This window comes from Sarcophilus harrisii, chromosome 1 (assembly GCF_902635505.1).
Source record: "Sarcophilus harrisii chromosome 1, mSarHar1.11, whole genome shotgun sequence".
NCBI classification, from domain to species: domain Eukaryota; kingdom Metazoa; phylum Chordata; class Mammalia; order Dasyuromorphia; family Dasyuridae; genus Sarcophilus; species Sarcophilus harrisii.
Genome location: NC_045426.1, coordinates 62,972,354 through 62,990,843, shown reverse-complemented (window position 1 = coordinate 62,990,843; position 18,490 = coordinate 62,972,354). Strand labels below are relative to the sequence as shown.

The 18,490-nt window shown below is 33.6% G+C and overlaps 1 protein-coding gene across 8 annotated transcripts in view; it reads left to right on the top strand.

Moving 5' to 3' along the window:
* FAM120A (family with sequence similarity 120A) overlaps positions 1 to 18,490 on the top strand; it is a 151,709-nt gene that overhangs the window by 63,671 nt on the left and 69,548 nt on the right. For 5 of the 8 annotated variants that reach the window (XM_031956856.1, XM_031956883.1, XM_031956829.1 and 2 more), the window contains 3 exons: positions 6,265 to 6,315; positions 15,514 to 15,611; positions 15,874 to 16,157. In XM_031956856.1, coding sequence (XP_031812716.1) covers positions 6,265 to 6,315; positions 15,514 to 15,611; positions 15,874 to 16,157 — 433 coding nt within the window. Of the gene's footprint in view, positions 1 to 6,264; positions 6,316 to 15,513; positions 15,612 to 15,873; positions 16,162 to 18,490 lie in introns of those variants that run through there. The other 3 variants (XM_031956838.1, XM_031956863.1, XM_031956878.1) reach the window with 2 other exon arrangements.

Below are 18,490 nucleotides of genomic sequence, written 5' to 3'. Positions count from 1 at the left end.
CCAGAATTTGGCATAATTCCCAGGGCAGATTGAGGATGGGTATTCTTTAAAAGGGAAGGAAGGCAATGAATGTGAGCATGTATATAGCTGAATTCCTGATAACTTTTGGGATATTGGTGTTGGTGAACTATAGGATATGTGAATAAAGAGATCTGCCTTCTCTCCTTCCTTGTAAGGTGTTTTTTTTGTTTGTTTTTTAGTGGACTAAAAATGATATGGAACTGAAAGGATTTCCTTAGTTGAGTAGTATGTAGGGTTCTTGGCACTGCCTCTATCTGTCACCGGTGCTACCAGTAAATGTGAATTCCTGGATATTAGGGGGTTAGAAGGTGCTGTGGTGCCGAATTCCACATGTTCTTGCCTCCCTTTCCCAGATTCTGCCCTTTCTCGTTGGCCAGAAGGAAGGAAGCTGTGGGTAACAAAGACTTTTAGTGAGCCGCAGTGTTAGAGATAGAAGCGTGATGTTGTGAATGATGTTCTTCCTAGAAAACAATGGAAAATTATCTCCTTGGGTAACTACTTTGAGAATTGTATCTCTTTGAAGTTGCAGAGTGATTGAAGGAACATAGAAGAGGAAACTGAGGCCTAATAGAGAAGACAACTTTCCCAGGGTCATTAGTGGTAGTGCTGAGATATACAGATCCATTTGTGCTAACTGCCCCCTTGTTCTTTCCCAAAGCTAGATCTTTATTAAAAGAGAAACTGGAATCCTGCTTTGAAGGTAGTTAGGGCCGATAGTTTAGCATCTAAATACTTGGAGCAGTATAGAATTGAGAATACTTCTGAAGGAAGAAAGCTTAGAAAGAGGAAGGAGAAAAGCTACCACAGAAAGATCTTGGTAATGTTCTATGTTCAGGATTGGTAAATTCTGGTTTTCTTAAGAAAAATCACTCAGAAGTTACTTGTATACTTAATTTTAGATGTAGATTTTTAATGTCTTATAATATTTCAGTTAAGTAACTGTTCTTTTGTGCTTAGCAGAATAAGATATTAGGCACTGTCCTTTACCTTAAAATCTTTTACTAAACTATAAGGTAGTTGACAATAGTAAACAATAAGTGATAAAATATAAGAGGTCCAAGTAACAATGCAGGTTATTAAGACTAAAGTAGTTCAGAAAAAGATAAATCAGTATCTTTCTTTAGATTACCTCCTGTTATTTTATATTCTTTTATCTATGCTATTATTCTTGCATTATTCTAGAATTCAAACCAAGTTACCATGGATTTTGAGTAAATCTTGTGTCAAAGGGTAGAAAATTGACTTAAAGATAAGAAGCAAAGGACAGGGAGAAAAATCTACTCTAAATGGGACAGTATTTAAGTAGCATTTATTCTTCAGTGTAATGTCTTTGGCCTGGATCATATACTAACATTTTTCTAAGTAATAAGAAGAAAGGAAGAGTTCAGTTAAATAGTTATATGTTTGCAAGTTGTATGCCAAAAGAAATGGCAAGTTTATAGTATTAAAGACAAGAGTGACTCTGAACACTAAGTCAACAAAATATGGAACAGGTGCTCTTCATCTTAAGCAAGGGTACAGTGATAAATTGCAAAAAATTGAACTTTGCACATTATCCATTATAAATCTGGAAAAGTTCCTTAGTGCTATTGTTAATTTGTAATTTGTAAGAAATAATTCTTTTCTGCCACTGTGTGCCAGAAATAATAGGTATTAGAAACAAGACGGGAAGCATGGTTTTGTTATATAAAATAGAACACCATGTGCAATTCTGACCTTAATAAAAGAAAGATATGAGAATTGAATTTCAGTAAAGGAAATACAAACTTCCATATGTGAATTGATTAGAAAGATTAACTTTCTTGTTTTATCAACTAAGTATTTATAGCTAAGAAAGTGTTGCAAAAGTTTATTTTTAGGACTCTGATAAATATGCATTTATGCAACTTAACATAGATAATTAGAAGTACGGGGCAACAGTGTCAATGGAAAGAACAGACAACATTAGCCAATTGAAACAGTGTTTCCAAATTACAGAGCCTGAACCTGGCTCCCAAGAAGTACTATTAAAACATAAGTTTTGATGTATCAGTTAGTTTTGCTGGGTTTTTTTTCCTTTTCCCTAATAAAAATTGTTGTATCAGAGTACACAAAGAAAGTTTAGGTGATGTAATTACAAAAAAAAAATTATTTTATAAAGTTGGACACTCATAGAACCTTGAACAAGAGTTATGGAAGTGAAGTGTTCTGCAAGAAACTTTGCCCAAATCTTAATTTTAGTACGTGAAATCACTCCCATTTTATCCTGTCTATGTTTTGTTTGAACACAGTTATTTTGCATGTTGTCTCCTTCATTGCACTGGGACTTTCTTGAGAAAAGGGTCTGGTTTTTTTTTTTTTTTTTTTGGTCTTACTTTATGTCTTCAGCCTTAGCACAATAGAGCACAAAGTAGTCTTCCTGAATGCTTGTTGACTGACTTATTACAAGATTTTATAAATTGTAGATAGCAAACATATGAGATTGATTAAGAGATGCAGAATATAACCAAATTTAAGAAGATTTTCAGTAGATTTATGAATGGATAATTATCTTGAAAAATTAAGCATGATTAGATTAATTTTTTCAACGTGATATGAAGTCAGCTACCATACTCTTAGCCATTTTCTGTTACTCCTGTTAACCTCTGATCTAGAACATAGTATTTCATATATTCTCATGTGTGCTATGTGCTTACTAAACAAGAGCTCACATTCAGCTTTTATTGCAATTATCTTTCAACCTCTTAATGTTGTAATCTAGAGTAATATATAAGAAGTGTAGTATAGATAAGTCAAATTCATGTAGTTTTACAAATCCACTTAAAAATGTGAACTTTTCCCCTAAGTATTTTTTAAGAGCAACATTGAGGTGTTAATATAAATGGGTGGGTGGTATTATTATCACTATTATTTCTTTTACTTCCATTTAGTGTAGTGATAAGCAGTACATTGCTTAAAAATGTTAAGACAGGGGCAGCTAAGTGGTGCAGTGAATAGAGCACCAGTCCTGAAGTCAGGAGGACCTGAGTTCAAATATGGTCTCAGACACTTAACACTCCTAGCTGTGTGACCCTTGGCAAGTCACCCCAATTGCCTCAACCAACGAAAAAAACCAGTTAAGGCAAAAAACAAGGAAATTTTCAAATTCATCTATTTGATTTCCTAGTTTATTTTCTGTATTGACTATAGCAAGAATCATTTCTACAGCACCTAAATTATATCCTACTCCCCTTCTATCAATCTATTAGCTCTCAGCAGTGAGCTTACCTTTTAAGTTAATGAGAAAGTCAAACCTATCATGTGTAAACTCCTAAATAGAATCCAGAAAAAAAGGGCTTTAGAAGCTATCTCAACTATTTCTGGATATATTCAGTTTATTCTCTCTTCAATATCCCCATTTTATAAGGCAACATTCCATTTTCAGAAGACCTTCTAGTGAACTGTAATTTATCACTTTGTGGCATCCATCTACTCATTGGTTCTAGTTCTGTTCTTTGAACATAACAGGAAAAAAAATGCGTACTGTAGACAGAATTGGTTGATGATGTAATGATCATGGTAACCTGGGGAGAAGTGACTATTCCATCCTAGATTGCAGGATAGAGAAAAATAAGAAACAGTCTGATAGACACCCTATATATTTGAGGAGAATAGATTATAAACTGTTTAGAAAAAGGATAGAGATATGGAATAAGATCTCCATTAAGAATGGTCATAGAAAGAAGCTCCCAAGAATGAAATTCCGAATTGAAACAGTGCTAATAAGGAGGAAAAGAGACGGTTATTTTGGAGAAACGAACTCATTAACCAACTTAGGTTTTGTTTTGTTTTGTTTTTTGAAAGTCTATTAGATAGATGCAGGAGGACAAGTAATAAAAAATGAATACAAAAAAATGATGTAGTCCGGTAAAATTAGAATCAAGAAAGTTCAAAGCCAAGTCATGGCTGTAATGGCAAGCTAATGACAATGAGACAGATCTTATTAACAGCCATATTGTCATAGTTCTTTGTCAAGAAGGAAAATTCCCTGTGCTAGGAGGTGGATGGAAAATTATTGTGATGTAAATTCAAAAAACAACAATAAAATATGGATTTCTTTTAAAGGAAGTAGTAATTACAAAGCCAGGGTGATCGCTTGTTTGCTTGCTTGCTTGCTTTATTTGTTCATTCATTTATTTATTTTTTAGCTTAGGCAATTGGGCTTAATTGATTTGCTCAGGATCACACAGCTAGGAAGTGTTAAATGTCTGAGACCAGATTTGAACTTAGATCCTCCTGACTTCAGGGCTGGTGCTCTAACCACTGTCCCACCTAGCTGCCCACCAGGGTGACTTCTTTTAGAAATATACACTGTAGTCCAGATGTGATCTGAACTGGGCAGAAATGGATCCTTTTATTTCCTCAATTTTTAATCTCTTCATGTAGTCTCCAATTATAGTTGCTTTTTTTGCTGCCATAATCACACTGTTGATCTCTATTAAACTTGCATTCTACTAAAGTCCTGGCATTTTCAGACGAGTTATTGTCCAACCCATTCCACTTTCCCCATTTTGTACTTAGTGAAATTTAACCCTGTGTAAGAAGTTACATATGCAGGCAACTTGTTGTTTGTTCTTTGTTCTTAAAGAAGGACCACATAGTGACATGAGGAGGGTGAGGCAGAACTGTGCAAAGTCATTAGCTTCACTATCTTCTCTAGGTTCATCTTGAGTCAATGACAAGGCATAGTTCAGAATGACTGATAATGACCCCATTGAAGGCAACTGGTGGCTCAGTGGTTAGAGCACTGGGCCTAGAGTCAAGAAGACCTGAATTCAAATCCAGATGACACTTCCTAACTGCTTGATAAAATAGATTTACTGGAGAAGGAAATGGCAAGCCACTCCACTATCTTTGCCAAGAAAATTTCAAATGGGGTCATTAAGGGTTGGACGTGACTGGAATGACAGAATAATGGCAACTAAGAATTTAAAATTTGCCTTTATTAAATTTGATCATGTTTAATTCAACTTAATATTCTAGACAGAATCTTAGGAAGAATCCCTGTTTAAGGAGCTTTGTGAAGTTTAGCCTTCAGAAAAGGGAAAGAAGAGGTCAGAGAAGTAGGAGTAAGACCCATAAGAAGACAATATCATGAAGCTAAGAGCATTGATGATATCTGGAAGCACAGGATTGTCTCTGATGTCAAATGTTTGAGTGACATGGAAGATAAAATCAGGGAGAAAAGAGAAAGACTGTGAGAATAATATATGGTCTTCTAGAGAATAGTTTTAGTTGAATGGTAGAAACAGAAGCCAGCTTGCAAGGGGTTAAGAAGTGAGTCGATAATAAGGAAATGTTACCCTACTATTGCTAATCCCTGGGTAGTTTCGATGTGAACAAAAGGAGAATAAGTTTACTAATAACTAATTTTTCATTAGAAAATGTTGCCACTTAAAAAGATTCAATTTTTGTTTTATAGAAATTTCATAGATATTTTGTTTCATATGCTATGTAAATAAGCATTACATACTCATCCATTTCAAAGTCTTCATTACTTTACATATCCACAGATGATGGAATCCCATTTTCAACAAATTTGAGTAGCTAGTACTACAGTATAATAGAAAGAAATTTGTAGATACCTCTAATCACTATATCCACTAACTTTCTTAAATATTTTATTTTTTCATATATATGTAAAGATATTTTTCAACATTCATTTCTAAAAAACTTTGTGTTGTAAATTTTTCTACCTTCTGACTTTATCTCTCCCTCCCCACAACAGTAAGTAATCTGATATCCCATTGTCCTTCAAAACATTTTTGGGCCACTTTTCCCCTCTATATATTTTTTCATATTAGAATGCAAACTCCTTGAGGACTGGAATTGTCTTCTTTGTTTCCTCAACATAATACCTGGCACATAGCAAGCACATAATAGTCACTTAACCTCTAACCTAACATCTCCAAATGCATATTGGACATCTTGAAACCGAGATGCTGTATACATCTTAAACTCAACATGTCAAAAACTGAACTCATCTTCCCCCAGAAGCTATTATTTCACTTTGCAACATTATGTGGAAGTTTTTCCATGGTTCTTGATATTCATCATATTTTTTTGTTTCTCACCGCTCAGTAATAAATATTCCATTACATGCTGATTTAAAAGTTTATCCATTCCCCGGTAAGTGAGCATCTACATTGTTTCCAGTTCTTTGCTACCCCAAAAAGTGTTGTTATAAATATTATGGTGTATATAGTCTTTTTTTTTTTTTTGCAGGTGATCTCTTGAGTTATACACCTCAAAATGGGATCGCTATAAAGTCAAGGGGTATGGATATTTTAGCTACTTTAACATCAAACTGTGAAACAGTCTTCATGAAACTATGAATTCAAAGGCATTCCTTCCTCATTGCTTTTAGCATCAGATACAAATTCCTTTATTTTTATGGTCTGTCTCCAAACTCTATTTCCAGTTTTATCTTGTTTTCTTCTTTTGACAGTACTCAACATTTCAGCCAGACTAGGTACTTCTTTGGCATTCATAACATTCCATTTCTTGCCTCTCTGTCTGAAATAGATTTCCTTTTTTCCCTCTACCACTTGGGTTCTCTCATTCCATTCACAGTGGAAGACCTTTCCTGATTACTTCCTTAGCTGTTAGCTCTTCCTGTAGTACTTTTTGACTAAATACTGATTCTCTTCAGAAGATTGTAAATTTCTTGTGGTGGAGACTTAATTAATTTTATCTTTGTATCCTTTAACACCTGGCACTGAATGAATAATTATCGGACTGGATTTTTAAAGTTAAATTCTTAGAGAATTTGGAAGCAGTGTTTCAGGATAAGAGGCAATACACCCATTATATTGCTGTAAATCTTTTATTTGATTTTTAAAAGAATAAATTAATTTTTTTTACTAACTATATTGATTTTTAGAGGTCTAGATGCTAAACCAATTCATGTGACTTGTTTTAAATATAATGAGTAATAAAATCCATAGTAATTTTTCAGTTTGAATATTTTCTAAAATAGTTTCATAAACAGAAATTTAAGTATATCATTTGTTTTAGTGTAGACTTGTTAAAGTGTATTCTTCTAATATTAGGAAAAATAATTCACAGTACAGTTTATGTAATGTTTTCTCTTTGCATTTTTATCTCGTCATCAAGATTTTTTGAAAATCAACTGTTGAGGTTGTTTTAATTACATGCTACATCTAACTGACTTTAAAATTTACTTTGAGAGATTATTTTCTTTCTATAAAAACTTGAAGAAAAGGTTTTGATTGCAGTTATTTTATATTTAAAGTTAATATACAGTAAAAAAATATATTTAGTGCATCAAAGTCTAGAACATTAGTTTTCTTTGCTGATCTTAAAAGGAATTTGAGACTTCTTACCTCTGGAACTTTGTGATAATGTATTTTTCATTCCTTCTGCTATTCATGAAAGATGATTGTTGGGAAAGAGGGAGGAGGGAATTTTGGTAGAATTTTTTTCCTTACTTTTTGGTGAGAATTTTCAGAAATCCCTTCCTTTATCCCTGTAGAGAAGTAAATTTTAATGAAGCCAAGGATGCAAAACTGCTAAACTAACCTTCCTGGAGAGAAATAGTGCCAAGGGGGGAAGAGAGTGCCAAGTGAGTACAGGTGTGTTCTATGTTGGAAAAATATGAACTTTACATAAAAGGTGAATTAAGGATGTATTCATATTACTAATGGATTCACCAAATGGGTTCCGTGATATACAGAGCTCAGGCAGTGATAGTGTATTTAAGTATTATATTTGTAAATAATTTAGTATTTGACCAGGTTTTGAAAAATCAGTTTTACTAGAACTACAAGAAAATTTAGAAATCCTCTACTCCAATCCCTTCATTTTATATGTAAGGTAACTGAGATAAAAGCAGTTGTGATTTGCTAGAAGTCATGGCATTTTATTAGTGACAGTCCTAATAACCTTTTTGCTCACTATTCTAATAATCTTTCTACTTTCTCAAACTTTTTGGTTTCAGGACCTCTTTATATTCTTAACCATTATTGAAGACCCCAAAGAGATTTAGTCAATATAGGTTATTATATTTATTTATATTTACCATATTTGAGGTTAAGACAAATAATTTTTTAAAGTTTGTTAATTCATCTTAAAACATACTATTACATGCTAACATAAATGTCATATTTTTTATGAAAATAGTTTCTAAAACATAATTTATCAAGGTGTGGCACCATTTTACATATTTTTCTAAATCTTTTTAATGTCCAACTTAATAGAAGACAGATGAATCATCATCTGTTTCTGCATTTAATTTGTTGTGATCTGATTGTTTTGGCTGAAGTATTGGGAGAAAATCTTGACCTTACACAAATAAGTAGTGGGAAAAGACCAGGAGTATTTTAAAAGGCAAGTTACACCTTTTAGCTATTACAAAAATGGTTTTGACTTTGTGGGCCACATTGAAAAGACCCAAGGGTCTTACAGACCATATGCTCTAAACCCCAGTTCTCAAGGGAGCTCTTTAATAAGTAATCATAGGATCATAGCTCTCTTCTTGGGATGGTACCTTATAGGCTGTTTTGATTCAACCCCATCATTTCATAGTCAAGGAAGCTGAGGGCTGAGCAGGGGAAATGTCTTGTACAAGATCACACAAGGAGTAACCCTCCAACTTCTTCCAATATGCCATACTACTTCTTAGATTTCATACTTATAAAGTAATGATGAGGAAGAAAGTTAATATTTATATTTTACTTACTATATGTCAGGCAATGTATTTTCTCATTAGATCCTCACAATGGCCCTGAATGGTAGATGCTATTATTATCCCCATTTTTACAGATGAGGAAACTGAAGCAAATAATAATTAATAACTTGCCCAGGTACAAATAATTAGTAAGTATCTCAGGCCTGATTTGAACTCAGATCTTCCTGAATCCCAGCATCCACTTGACTTTTATCTAACAGCTTGGTACTAAAAGCGATGCTTAGTGGGGAACATCTGGACTGTGGGCTATAGAAGGCCCATGTAATCATTTGGTCTGGCCCTTCCAAGGCAGTGTAGGCATTGAAGAACTGAAAGCTAAGTGCAGCAACCTCCCACTGCTTGAGTTTTTAAGTACATAATTTTGTTTGGCCTGTGAATGATGTTATGTACCCAATCATCCTTGGCAGAAAAAAGGTTCATTACACCTGTTCTCTTGGGATATAGTAAGTACATATTGGACTTTTTTTTTTAACTGAAAGATGGGAGGCAGTGAAGACAGATAAAAATTACTCTAAATCCTTGAATCTTTTCATTCAGTCTTGCATGCTTCCAAAGGAACCTGATGGTGAAGTTATTGCCAAAGAATTTTCAGCATGCTAACATTTTTCTCTAGGGTAAGAATATTTATTTCAGGGGTGATTTATTTAAGGGGAGTTAAACCACAGGAATTGAAAATATTGGTACCTATATAATTGTACGGCTTGGAATGAACATCTCTGGACTCCTAGTCATTGAGATAAGACATTTATGTTAGTCAAATATTTATTCAGCTGTATTGTGTGCTTTATGTATATAAAGAGCTAGCCACCAGGTATATATAAAGTTAGATAAATTATGGTGCCCAAACATATCTCCAATGAAAAAAGAGCAAAAATTGTTAGTCCCCACTGGAATTATTTAAGGCAGTACCCTTAAGATAAATAGGGACCAAAAGGAACTTTTCTTGTTATTTTCAAATTACACCAAGAATTTAAAATAAAAAGGGTTTTCCTAAATTTGTTTCATAATCTTTGTTTTTAGCACTTGTGAAGCTTTAATGTCTGTTAAATATGCAATTTTAAAACATCAAAAATATTTGGAAATTTTGTCCTTTTCTTAAAATTTAATGTAGAAAATTATATTGGTTTATCTATTTATTTATGTAGATAATTACCAGAGTTAGTGATTTATGGTGTTAGATTAGTAAATTATGTTCTGGTGTCAGAATGACCCAAAACCCAATGTCTTTGGTATTTGCATTATCAAACTTGAAATGAAAAAATAATTACTAGGTGAGCATTGCCCTTTGATTTTACTTGTTAGCCTTCAAGGTGAAACACAAATTAAATTCTCCTTCTTTCTCTACATCTTGATAGTATTTCTTTCCTCCTTCTCTCTCTCCCTTCTTTCCTTCCCTCCTTCATTCCCTCCCTTCCTTTCTTCCTTCCCTTCCTTCCCTCCTTCCTTCTCTCCCTCCCTTCCTTCCTTCCTTCCTTCTTTCCCTCCCTCCCTCTTCTTTTCCCTCCTTCCTTCCTTTCCTCCCTCCCTTCCTTCCTTCTTCTCTTCCCTTCTTCCTTCCTTCTCTTCTTCCCTCTTTTCCTCTTTCCCTCCCTCCTTCCTTCCTTCCTCTTTCTTCTTCTTTTTTTTTTTATTAAAACTTTTTATTTTCAAAACGTGCATCTGGATAGTTTTTCAACATTAACTCTTGCAAACCTTGTGTTCCAGTTTTTCCCTCTTCCACCCCCTCCCCTATATGGCAAGTAATTCAATATATGCTAAACATGGTAAAAAAAAAAAAAAATGTTAAATCCAGTATATGCATACATATTTATACAATTATTTTGTTGGACAAGAAAAATCAAATCAAAAAAGGGAAAATGAGAAAGAAAATACAATGAAATTTTGACTCTGTTGTTCACTTGCATTTTGTTTTTTTTCTCAAGTTTTTTTTCCTTCTTGATCTGATTTTTCTTGTGCAGCAAGATAACTGTATAAATATGTATACATACATTGAATTTAACATATTGTAACATATTTAACATGTATTAGACTTCTTGACATGTAGGGAAGGAAGTTGGGGGAAGGAGGGGAAAATTTGGAACACAAGGTTTTACAAGGGTCAGTGTTGTAAAATTACTCATGCATATGTTTTGTAAATAAAAAGCTTTAATAAAATAAAATGCAAGCAAATAACAACAGAAAGAGTGAAAATTCTATGTAGTGATTCACACTCAGTTCCCACAGGCCTCTCTCTGGGTGTAGATGACTCCATTACAAGATCATTGGAACTGGCCTCAATCATGTCAATCATTATTGAAAAGAGCCATGTCCATCAGAATTAATCATCTATAGTCTTCTTGTTGCCCTATATAAAGATCTCCTCATTCTGCTCATTTCACTTAGCGTCAGTTCATGTTTGTCCCTCTAGGCCTCTCTGAAATCATTCTGCTGATCATTTCTTATGGAACAGTAATATTCTATAACATTCATATACCATAACTTATTCATCCATTCTCCAACTAAATGATGGGCATCCACTCAGTTTCCAGTTTCTTGCCACTACAGAGAGGGCTGCTACAAACATTTTTTGCACATGTGGATCCCTTTCCCTCCTTTAAGATCTTTTTAGCATACAAGCTCAGTAGAAACACTGTTAGGTGTATGAGGTATATGAGGGCATAGTCTAAATTATGAATTTTGTTTGCTTTTAGTTTGTCTTCTGTTATTTTGTTAGGCCTCATAATTAAATTGCAGTCATAATCTTTTTCCTACAGTCTCATTTTTGATATGAAGCAAAAGTTCAATTGTCCTCTGGGAATAGGTCTTTTTTTCTTTAGAGTCCTAGAGTAGTTTCTTCCTTAGCCTTTTTGGTCATATATCCTGTTCCATTCTGGTAAAATATGTAGTCTTCTTTTTAGAAAAATGTTTTTCAGTGCATAAAGTAGAATTTTAAAAGAAGTAAGTTAGCTTAAATACAGCTAACATAATATAAAAGACAGATAAGTTAACAGATCCTATATTAAGTATCTCTATTTTAGAGGAATTACTGATTTATTTTTTAATGACCGAGTCTACTGAAAAATTCCATATGAAGTTTTTTTTCCCTTCACCTATTCTTTCTGTTTCCCAATTTTTCCTAAGCATACTTTGCAACAAAAGCCTACTTCTATAGTAAGTATTTATAAAAAGGAGTAGAATGAGAAACTGGTAGTGTTAATCTCCATGTGAGCCCTTGTATCTATTCTGAGAAAGATCCTCTTGTCATGAAAAGTAGACTGACAATGACTCTGCTTAGCCAAGCCTTGGAATGAGAACAAGAACTAATTTAGAACACTCCCAGTAGCACAGAAGCCTGTTATAGTTTATTCTGCCTTTCTGCCATTTCCCCCCCAAAATTTTTTTTAAAATTAATTCATTAATTAGACTAAATAGGATTTATTAGTGAGTTGAATTTTACATTTGGGAACAGGAACAGAGCACAGTTTGAGTTTGGCAGTTGTAATCACTTTACGCCAGTCTATGGACCATGTTTTGTTTTCAGTTGTTGTTAACAAAAACCTGCTTTTCAGGAGATTCAATATGGAATGATTAAATAACCAGAGTGTATCAAAGATGTTCATCTTCAGTTTAATGTTAATTAATGGTAATCATCATTAATGAGCCTAGTTCTCTTATCATTTAGAAGGTAAGAACTTGAAAATGAAATTATAAGGGGGGTAAATGTTTGTAGGAAACAATACTACAAATATTTACCACCCTTATAATTATAGGTCCCACAAAACTAAATGTATAAACTTCTAGAGATAGTAGAACTAAACATCTTTCAAAATCTTTGGGGAGAAGTTTATAAAATAGATTATTTTTTAAGATAGCTTCTGTTGCTAAGTTTTAGAGTTCTAGGATTCCTCTCTCCACCCCAGACTTCCCCAAACTATAGTTTTATCACTGTGTGGAATTCCCAAAGCAAACATTTCCTTCACCAAAATCAGACAGGCAGCTCATCTGTAACATGTCCTAGAATTGTTTGGAAGCATTGGGATATTAAATGTCTTATTCATAAGTACTAATACTAGCTATATCATCTAATACCAGATATATACCACCCAGATTGAACCCATGTCTTGGGCTGGCTTGACTATTCTTTGTCTGCTATATATTACTTTTCACTAGGATTCACATAATCATATAGATTTAGATCTAGAAAAGATCTTTACAGTCTTCTAGTTCAAATCACTCTCATTTTATAGATGATGAATTGAGCCCAGAGGAATTAGATGATTCGCCCATGGTCCTTCAGGTAGTAAGTGGAAAAGTCAGGATTTACTTCCCTGTCCTCTGTTCACTTAACCATGCTCCCTAACTGATTCTAGCTTTTTAGCCAAGATTTGTTTTATGTTTCATATACTAGATTCAAAGAATTGTATCATGAAATCATGGCATCTATTCATCTTCATTTAAAGGAGTATCTCAACTATATAATATAATAGTCCGTGGTTTTAGGTTTTTGTTTTTTGTTTTTTGTTTTATTGTTTGTTTGTTTTTTTATTTTGGTGTCTTTCTCTTTGAAGTCCTGGACCTTATCTCTAGCCCCTACTCTTGGAATTATAGTTAAAATATAATATATTGAATTTTAATTTTATAGCCAATAAAATATATTTTTTAAATTAAGGGTTGAAGTTTTTTAAGTTTCTCTCTAATTTTGAAAATTTGAATGTCAGTGTAGTGATAATCAAAATGGTTCACAGTTTTTATGATAATCTCTCAAGTTTCTTCGAAAGAAGCACCATTAGTTTTTTTTCTAATTTTTACTTAGTATTTTTTCCCAGTTGCATAGAAAATTAGTTTCATTTTTTTAAGATTTTGAGTTCCAAATTTCCCTCCCCAAGATAGTAAGAAATCTGATATAGGTTATACATATATAATTATTTTAAACATATTTCCATAATAGTCATGTTGTGAAAGAAAAAAAATCAGAACAAAAGGGAAAAACTACAAGAAAGAAAAAATAGTTACCTTTGTTCTGCATTCAGTCTCTATAGTTCTTCCTCTGGATGCAGATGGCAGTTTCAGTCCTAAATCTGTTGGAATTATTGTGGATCATTGTATTGCTGAGAAGGGCCAAGTCTATCATAGTTGATCATCACACAATTTTGCTGTTTAATGAGTATGGTTTTCTCCTGGTTTCTATTTACTTCACTCAGCATCAGTTCGTGTAAACCTTTCCAAACTTTTCTAAAATTATCTTGTTCCTCATTTTTTATAGGACAATAGTATTCCATTACATATTCATAAAAGTCATTATTTAAACAAGTTATGCAGAGTTTGTGTTTGTTTTATTCATTTGCTTTGGCATTTGCAAAAGTATGTTGTTATTGCCTCATGGTAACCTAGATTTACCAAGACTGTATTTCATGGGGCTCAAGTGCTATATTACTCAGTTCCACTAAGCGAAGCAAGAAAGATTTTGAGTAGAGACCTGGTGGTGGTGAAGTTTTTTGTCTGTTGTAGGAAGGTCAGCCTGACTCACTTCTGAGTGGTTCATGACCATACTGACCACAGTGTCATAGATTGTTTTGCTACAGAAATTCTTGAGGACTTTCTTGTAAGTTATATAAAGTTTTTGATCTTTGTCTGTGGAGGGAGTAGCCACATCATGGAATGACAGATTCTTGAAGTAGTAAAATAAGGAGGCAGGTGAAGGAAGTGATTCATAAGGCTTCAGGAATGGTGGTATAAAGCAGAGAACTCAAATTTATTTTTGTGACTTATTTTAATTCATTCTGTGAATGTGTAATGTTTTTGAATTATAATTACAGCATGTAACATTAGATAAACAGAATGGCTGTCTAGTCCATATGAGAAATATGTAATTATTGCTTTAACAAAAATTACATTTTAATTCCATTTCTATTTTTACAATGCCATCCATTTTGTACATGAACCTAAGTCCTAGTTTGCCAGAAGCATAATGGAATCTGTTAGCAGGAATGACTTCTTTAGTATTGAGCTTTTCCTTGGCCTTTTCAAGTTGAGTTGCTGTATCAGCTGGAATTCCTGATTTTGTTTTACCTGTTCTGGCACTATTTTGTGTTTTCTGTGCAGAATTCTTGCCTTTGTCTTTTTTTTATCTTGATCTCTGTTGAGCCATTCTTGATCTGATTTTCTTCTGGGCTCAGGTTCCTGAGCTTTGCCAGTTAGCCTGAAAATAATAAGGATTACATGATAACTATAGCACTGGTTTGTAAATTAATTTTCAAGGAAAAAAGAGCAAGCTTCTTAGTGTTCTAGCCTATTCGTGCAGAACATAATAAGAAAATTACTTATTCTAACTTTATTTTGGAGAACTTCTCCATTTGAATTCTAATGTATGAAGATTGTTTTGCTGAGAATTATTATTATTAAGTATCAAAAGAAACAGAACGAAGATAAAGTGAAATTTTTTTTAAAAATTAAAGAGAGAAAAGATTAAAGGAAGAGAAATGGTCAAAATAACTACTGTAGTGTTACTGAAAAACAAAACTTTTCTCACATCATTCCATGTAAAACTTTATTGAGGTTTTCAATAAAATTGAGATTTTTTCAGTTTTTGTTGTTAAATAGTTTTCTAAATAGTTCTGTGGTAATGGGAAGAAAGTTTAACAGTGATGAAATGAGAGATGTCACAAGTAGGCAAATGACAAATGGGTAAGTGTACTGGCTGTTAGCATTTCTGAAGTAGGTTCTGTGGGAAAATGTACTTCTATTCACTTTTGTTTTATTCTTTTCTTCTCTTTCTGATGAAACAGCCAGACCAAATCAGTTTGGAATGCCTGGGATAGTGCCACCGTATGTTCCCCCTCAGATGCTTAACATTCCACAGACCTCTATACAAGCAAAACCTGTTGTAAGTATGCTTTTAATTCTGTTAGTAACTTGTATTGCCTATTCTAAGGAGTATGTATGTGTTGAGATTCATATGTATGCAGAAATCATTCTTAAAGTCTTCTTAAACTGAATACTTGGAAACGAATAGACTATCATATAGTGTTAAAAATCAATTAAAAATTCTTTCACAGGATAAAAACAATCTTTTACTTACTGGAGTCTGACAGTATCCATTTATTTTTTTTTATTACCTGTATTTAAAAGAGACCATTTTGTTCTAGGCCCAGCAGATGTCTAGCCCAGGTGGTGCTCCAGGTCAGGGTCCATACCCATATAGCCTCTCTGAGCCGGCTATCACCTTGGAAACAAGTGGAAAAAATTTGTCTGAGCAGAACAACTATAGTAACATTCCTCATGAAGGAAAACATACTCCATTGTATGAACGATCCTCTCCAATAAATCCAGCTCAGAGTGGCAGCCCTAACCATGTGGATTCAGCCTATTTTCCTCCCTCTTCAACATCATCATCATCTGATAATGATGAAGGCAATGGAGGAGCTACAAAGTAAGTAATGAGTTAAATGGTGAATTTTTACCCTTGTATGTGATCCCTTTAAATTCTCAAGTTAGCTGGAAGCATTTGTAGTCAAAATATTCCAGCTATTGGAAATAGTGTTTTTGATTAAAGATTTAATTACAAAAATTAATAATATATGTTTGATATGATAATATATATTTGATAAATGAACATTGAATCCCTGAGTATGAAATGGAACTAATCCATACTGTTAAAAAATCAGTTCTTCAAGTTCTTTTTATAAGTTCAAGTTCAAGACATAACATGATTTTGATTAGTGTTTCTTAAAGGAAACTATTTCTGTGAGTCTTAGATTATGGCTACAGGAAAATGGGCTCTAATTATAGGAAATTGAAATCCAGATTCTGTCAGGTTACAAAGGGGCACAAGTGTAGAATCAAAGGTCAGCGTTAGAAGGCCTATCTAATTTGTAACGGAACAAAAATCTCTCCTACAACATATCTTTTTAAATGATCATTAAGTTTTTATCAAAGATTTCTTTGCCTATCTTTTTACCTTTCTAGGAAATGCCACTTTTTCATTATGTGAAGCCTAAATGTTCCTCTTTAGCACCTTTTCCATTATTTTTGGCATTGTCCCCTAAGGCAAGCAGAATAAGGCAAATGCTTTTTTCCATTTAACAGCCTTTCAGATATTTATAGGATTGGCACAATATCTGGCACATAGTAGTTACTTAATAAATGCTTATTAAGTTGAATTGACAATTTTTAAAGACAACTGTCACTTCCTTAAATGTCTTATAGAAAGAAAAATTCCATTTCATTCAATTATTGTTCATATGACATGAACTTGAGGCCTTTCCCAGAGATCATGCCTCTTGTACAACATTATTTCAGGAAAATCTTAACCATGTTTATTCACCCTGTTAACTCATCTTTCCTGTAGCCTCTTCAGAAGCCCTCTGTACCCTTTCCCCCTCCTTTTTTCCCACTCACTTCATCAAGTTCTGGAGCCATGGACTAATAAATGTGATTTCCCTCATCGCCTTTGTTACTGTCGTTTCAACAACCCCTCCTGGCTGCCATCCCCTGCTTTAGATGTTAATTCCCTGAAGCTGTGGAGTCTTTGCTTTCCTTAGTGCTTAATCAACGTTTTATAAATATTTTTCCATTCATTCATCCTCCACACTCTTCAGCTGATCAGTGTGTTTCTTAAACTATGATACCCAAAGCTGAATACAATCATCCAGGTATCATCCAATCAGAGTAAAATAAAAGTGGAAGTGTTCCCTCTAAAAATCCTAGAGTCTTTATGAACTATATAAGGTGGCTTTAGTGTCTCAGAGACGACTTTATAGTTTCTGAGCTTTCTGGCCAGTTAGGAACTATTATTTATCTTTTATTTTGTAATTTAGTGTGTAGTTACTTGGAAAGTATTTCATGAAAATAAAAGATCTCTAGCCTTTTATTTCTGAGATGTGAGAATATGATAACAAAAGAAAAATCCTACATACACTAAAATATTCAGAGTACTTTCTATTCTGACCAAGAAATGAACATAAAGTGGCAACCAGTGAGTAGGAAATAGCTAAACAAATGGTGGCATATGAATGTAATTTGTGCTATGGGAAAGAATTTATTAAGTTCCAAATGTATGTCAGGCTTTGTGCTATGTGTTGGTAAAACGACAGAAATCAGGCCCCATCCTCAAGTAGCTTACATTCTATAGGACAAGACAACCAGTCCACAGCTAAATGTCTGAAATAAATACAAGGAAACCTTTAGAAGAGAAACTGGTTTGATCAGTAAAGAACACATGCAATATATGCCATTTGATCTGAGTTTTAAAGTGAAGTAGGAATTCTGAGAAGAAAAGTACATTTCAGGTGCAGAGGGATAAGTTTGTACAAAAGCATCCATCAAAAGGCATGTTCCCTAGGAGGAGCAGAAGCACCTAAAGGGAGTGGCGTATTATTAAGACTGATTGGTAACCAAGTAGGGGAGGTTTTTTTCCCCTACTTGATAGTATTTTTGGAAGGAGAGGGGAATTATAGGAAAAGATAGTTTTTAATAATTTCATTTTTAGATTTTCAAGTTCTATGTTCTTTTTTCCTCTCCTCCCCCTTTTCCAAGAGAGCAAGCAGTCATGTTAACTGCACATTCATGTTAAACATAATTCCACATTAGTCATTTCTTAGTGTTCTCTATCTCTTGTTTGTTCATAAATTTTTCCCTTCTCCATAGTTCTGACATAAAGTATTCCTCTCTCTGTGTCTAAATCATGTACCCATTTTAATCTTATCTATCATTTCTATGCAGTATATCTTGGTATACAGAGTGAGTCTATGCCTGGTTTCTGCC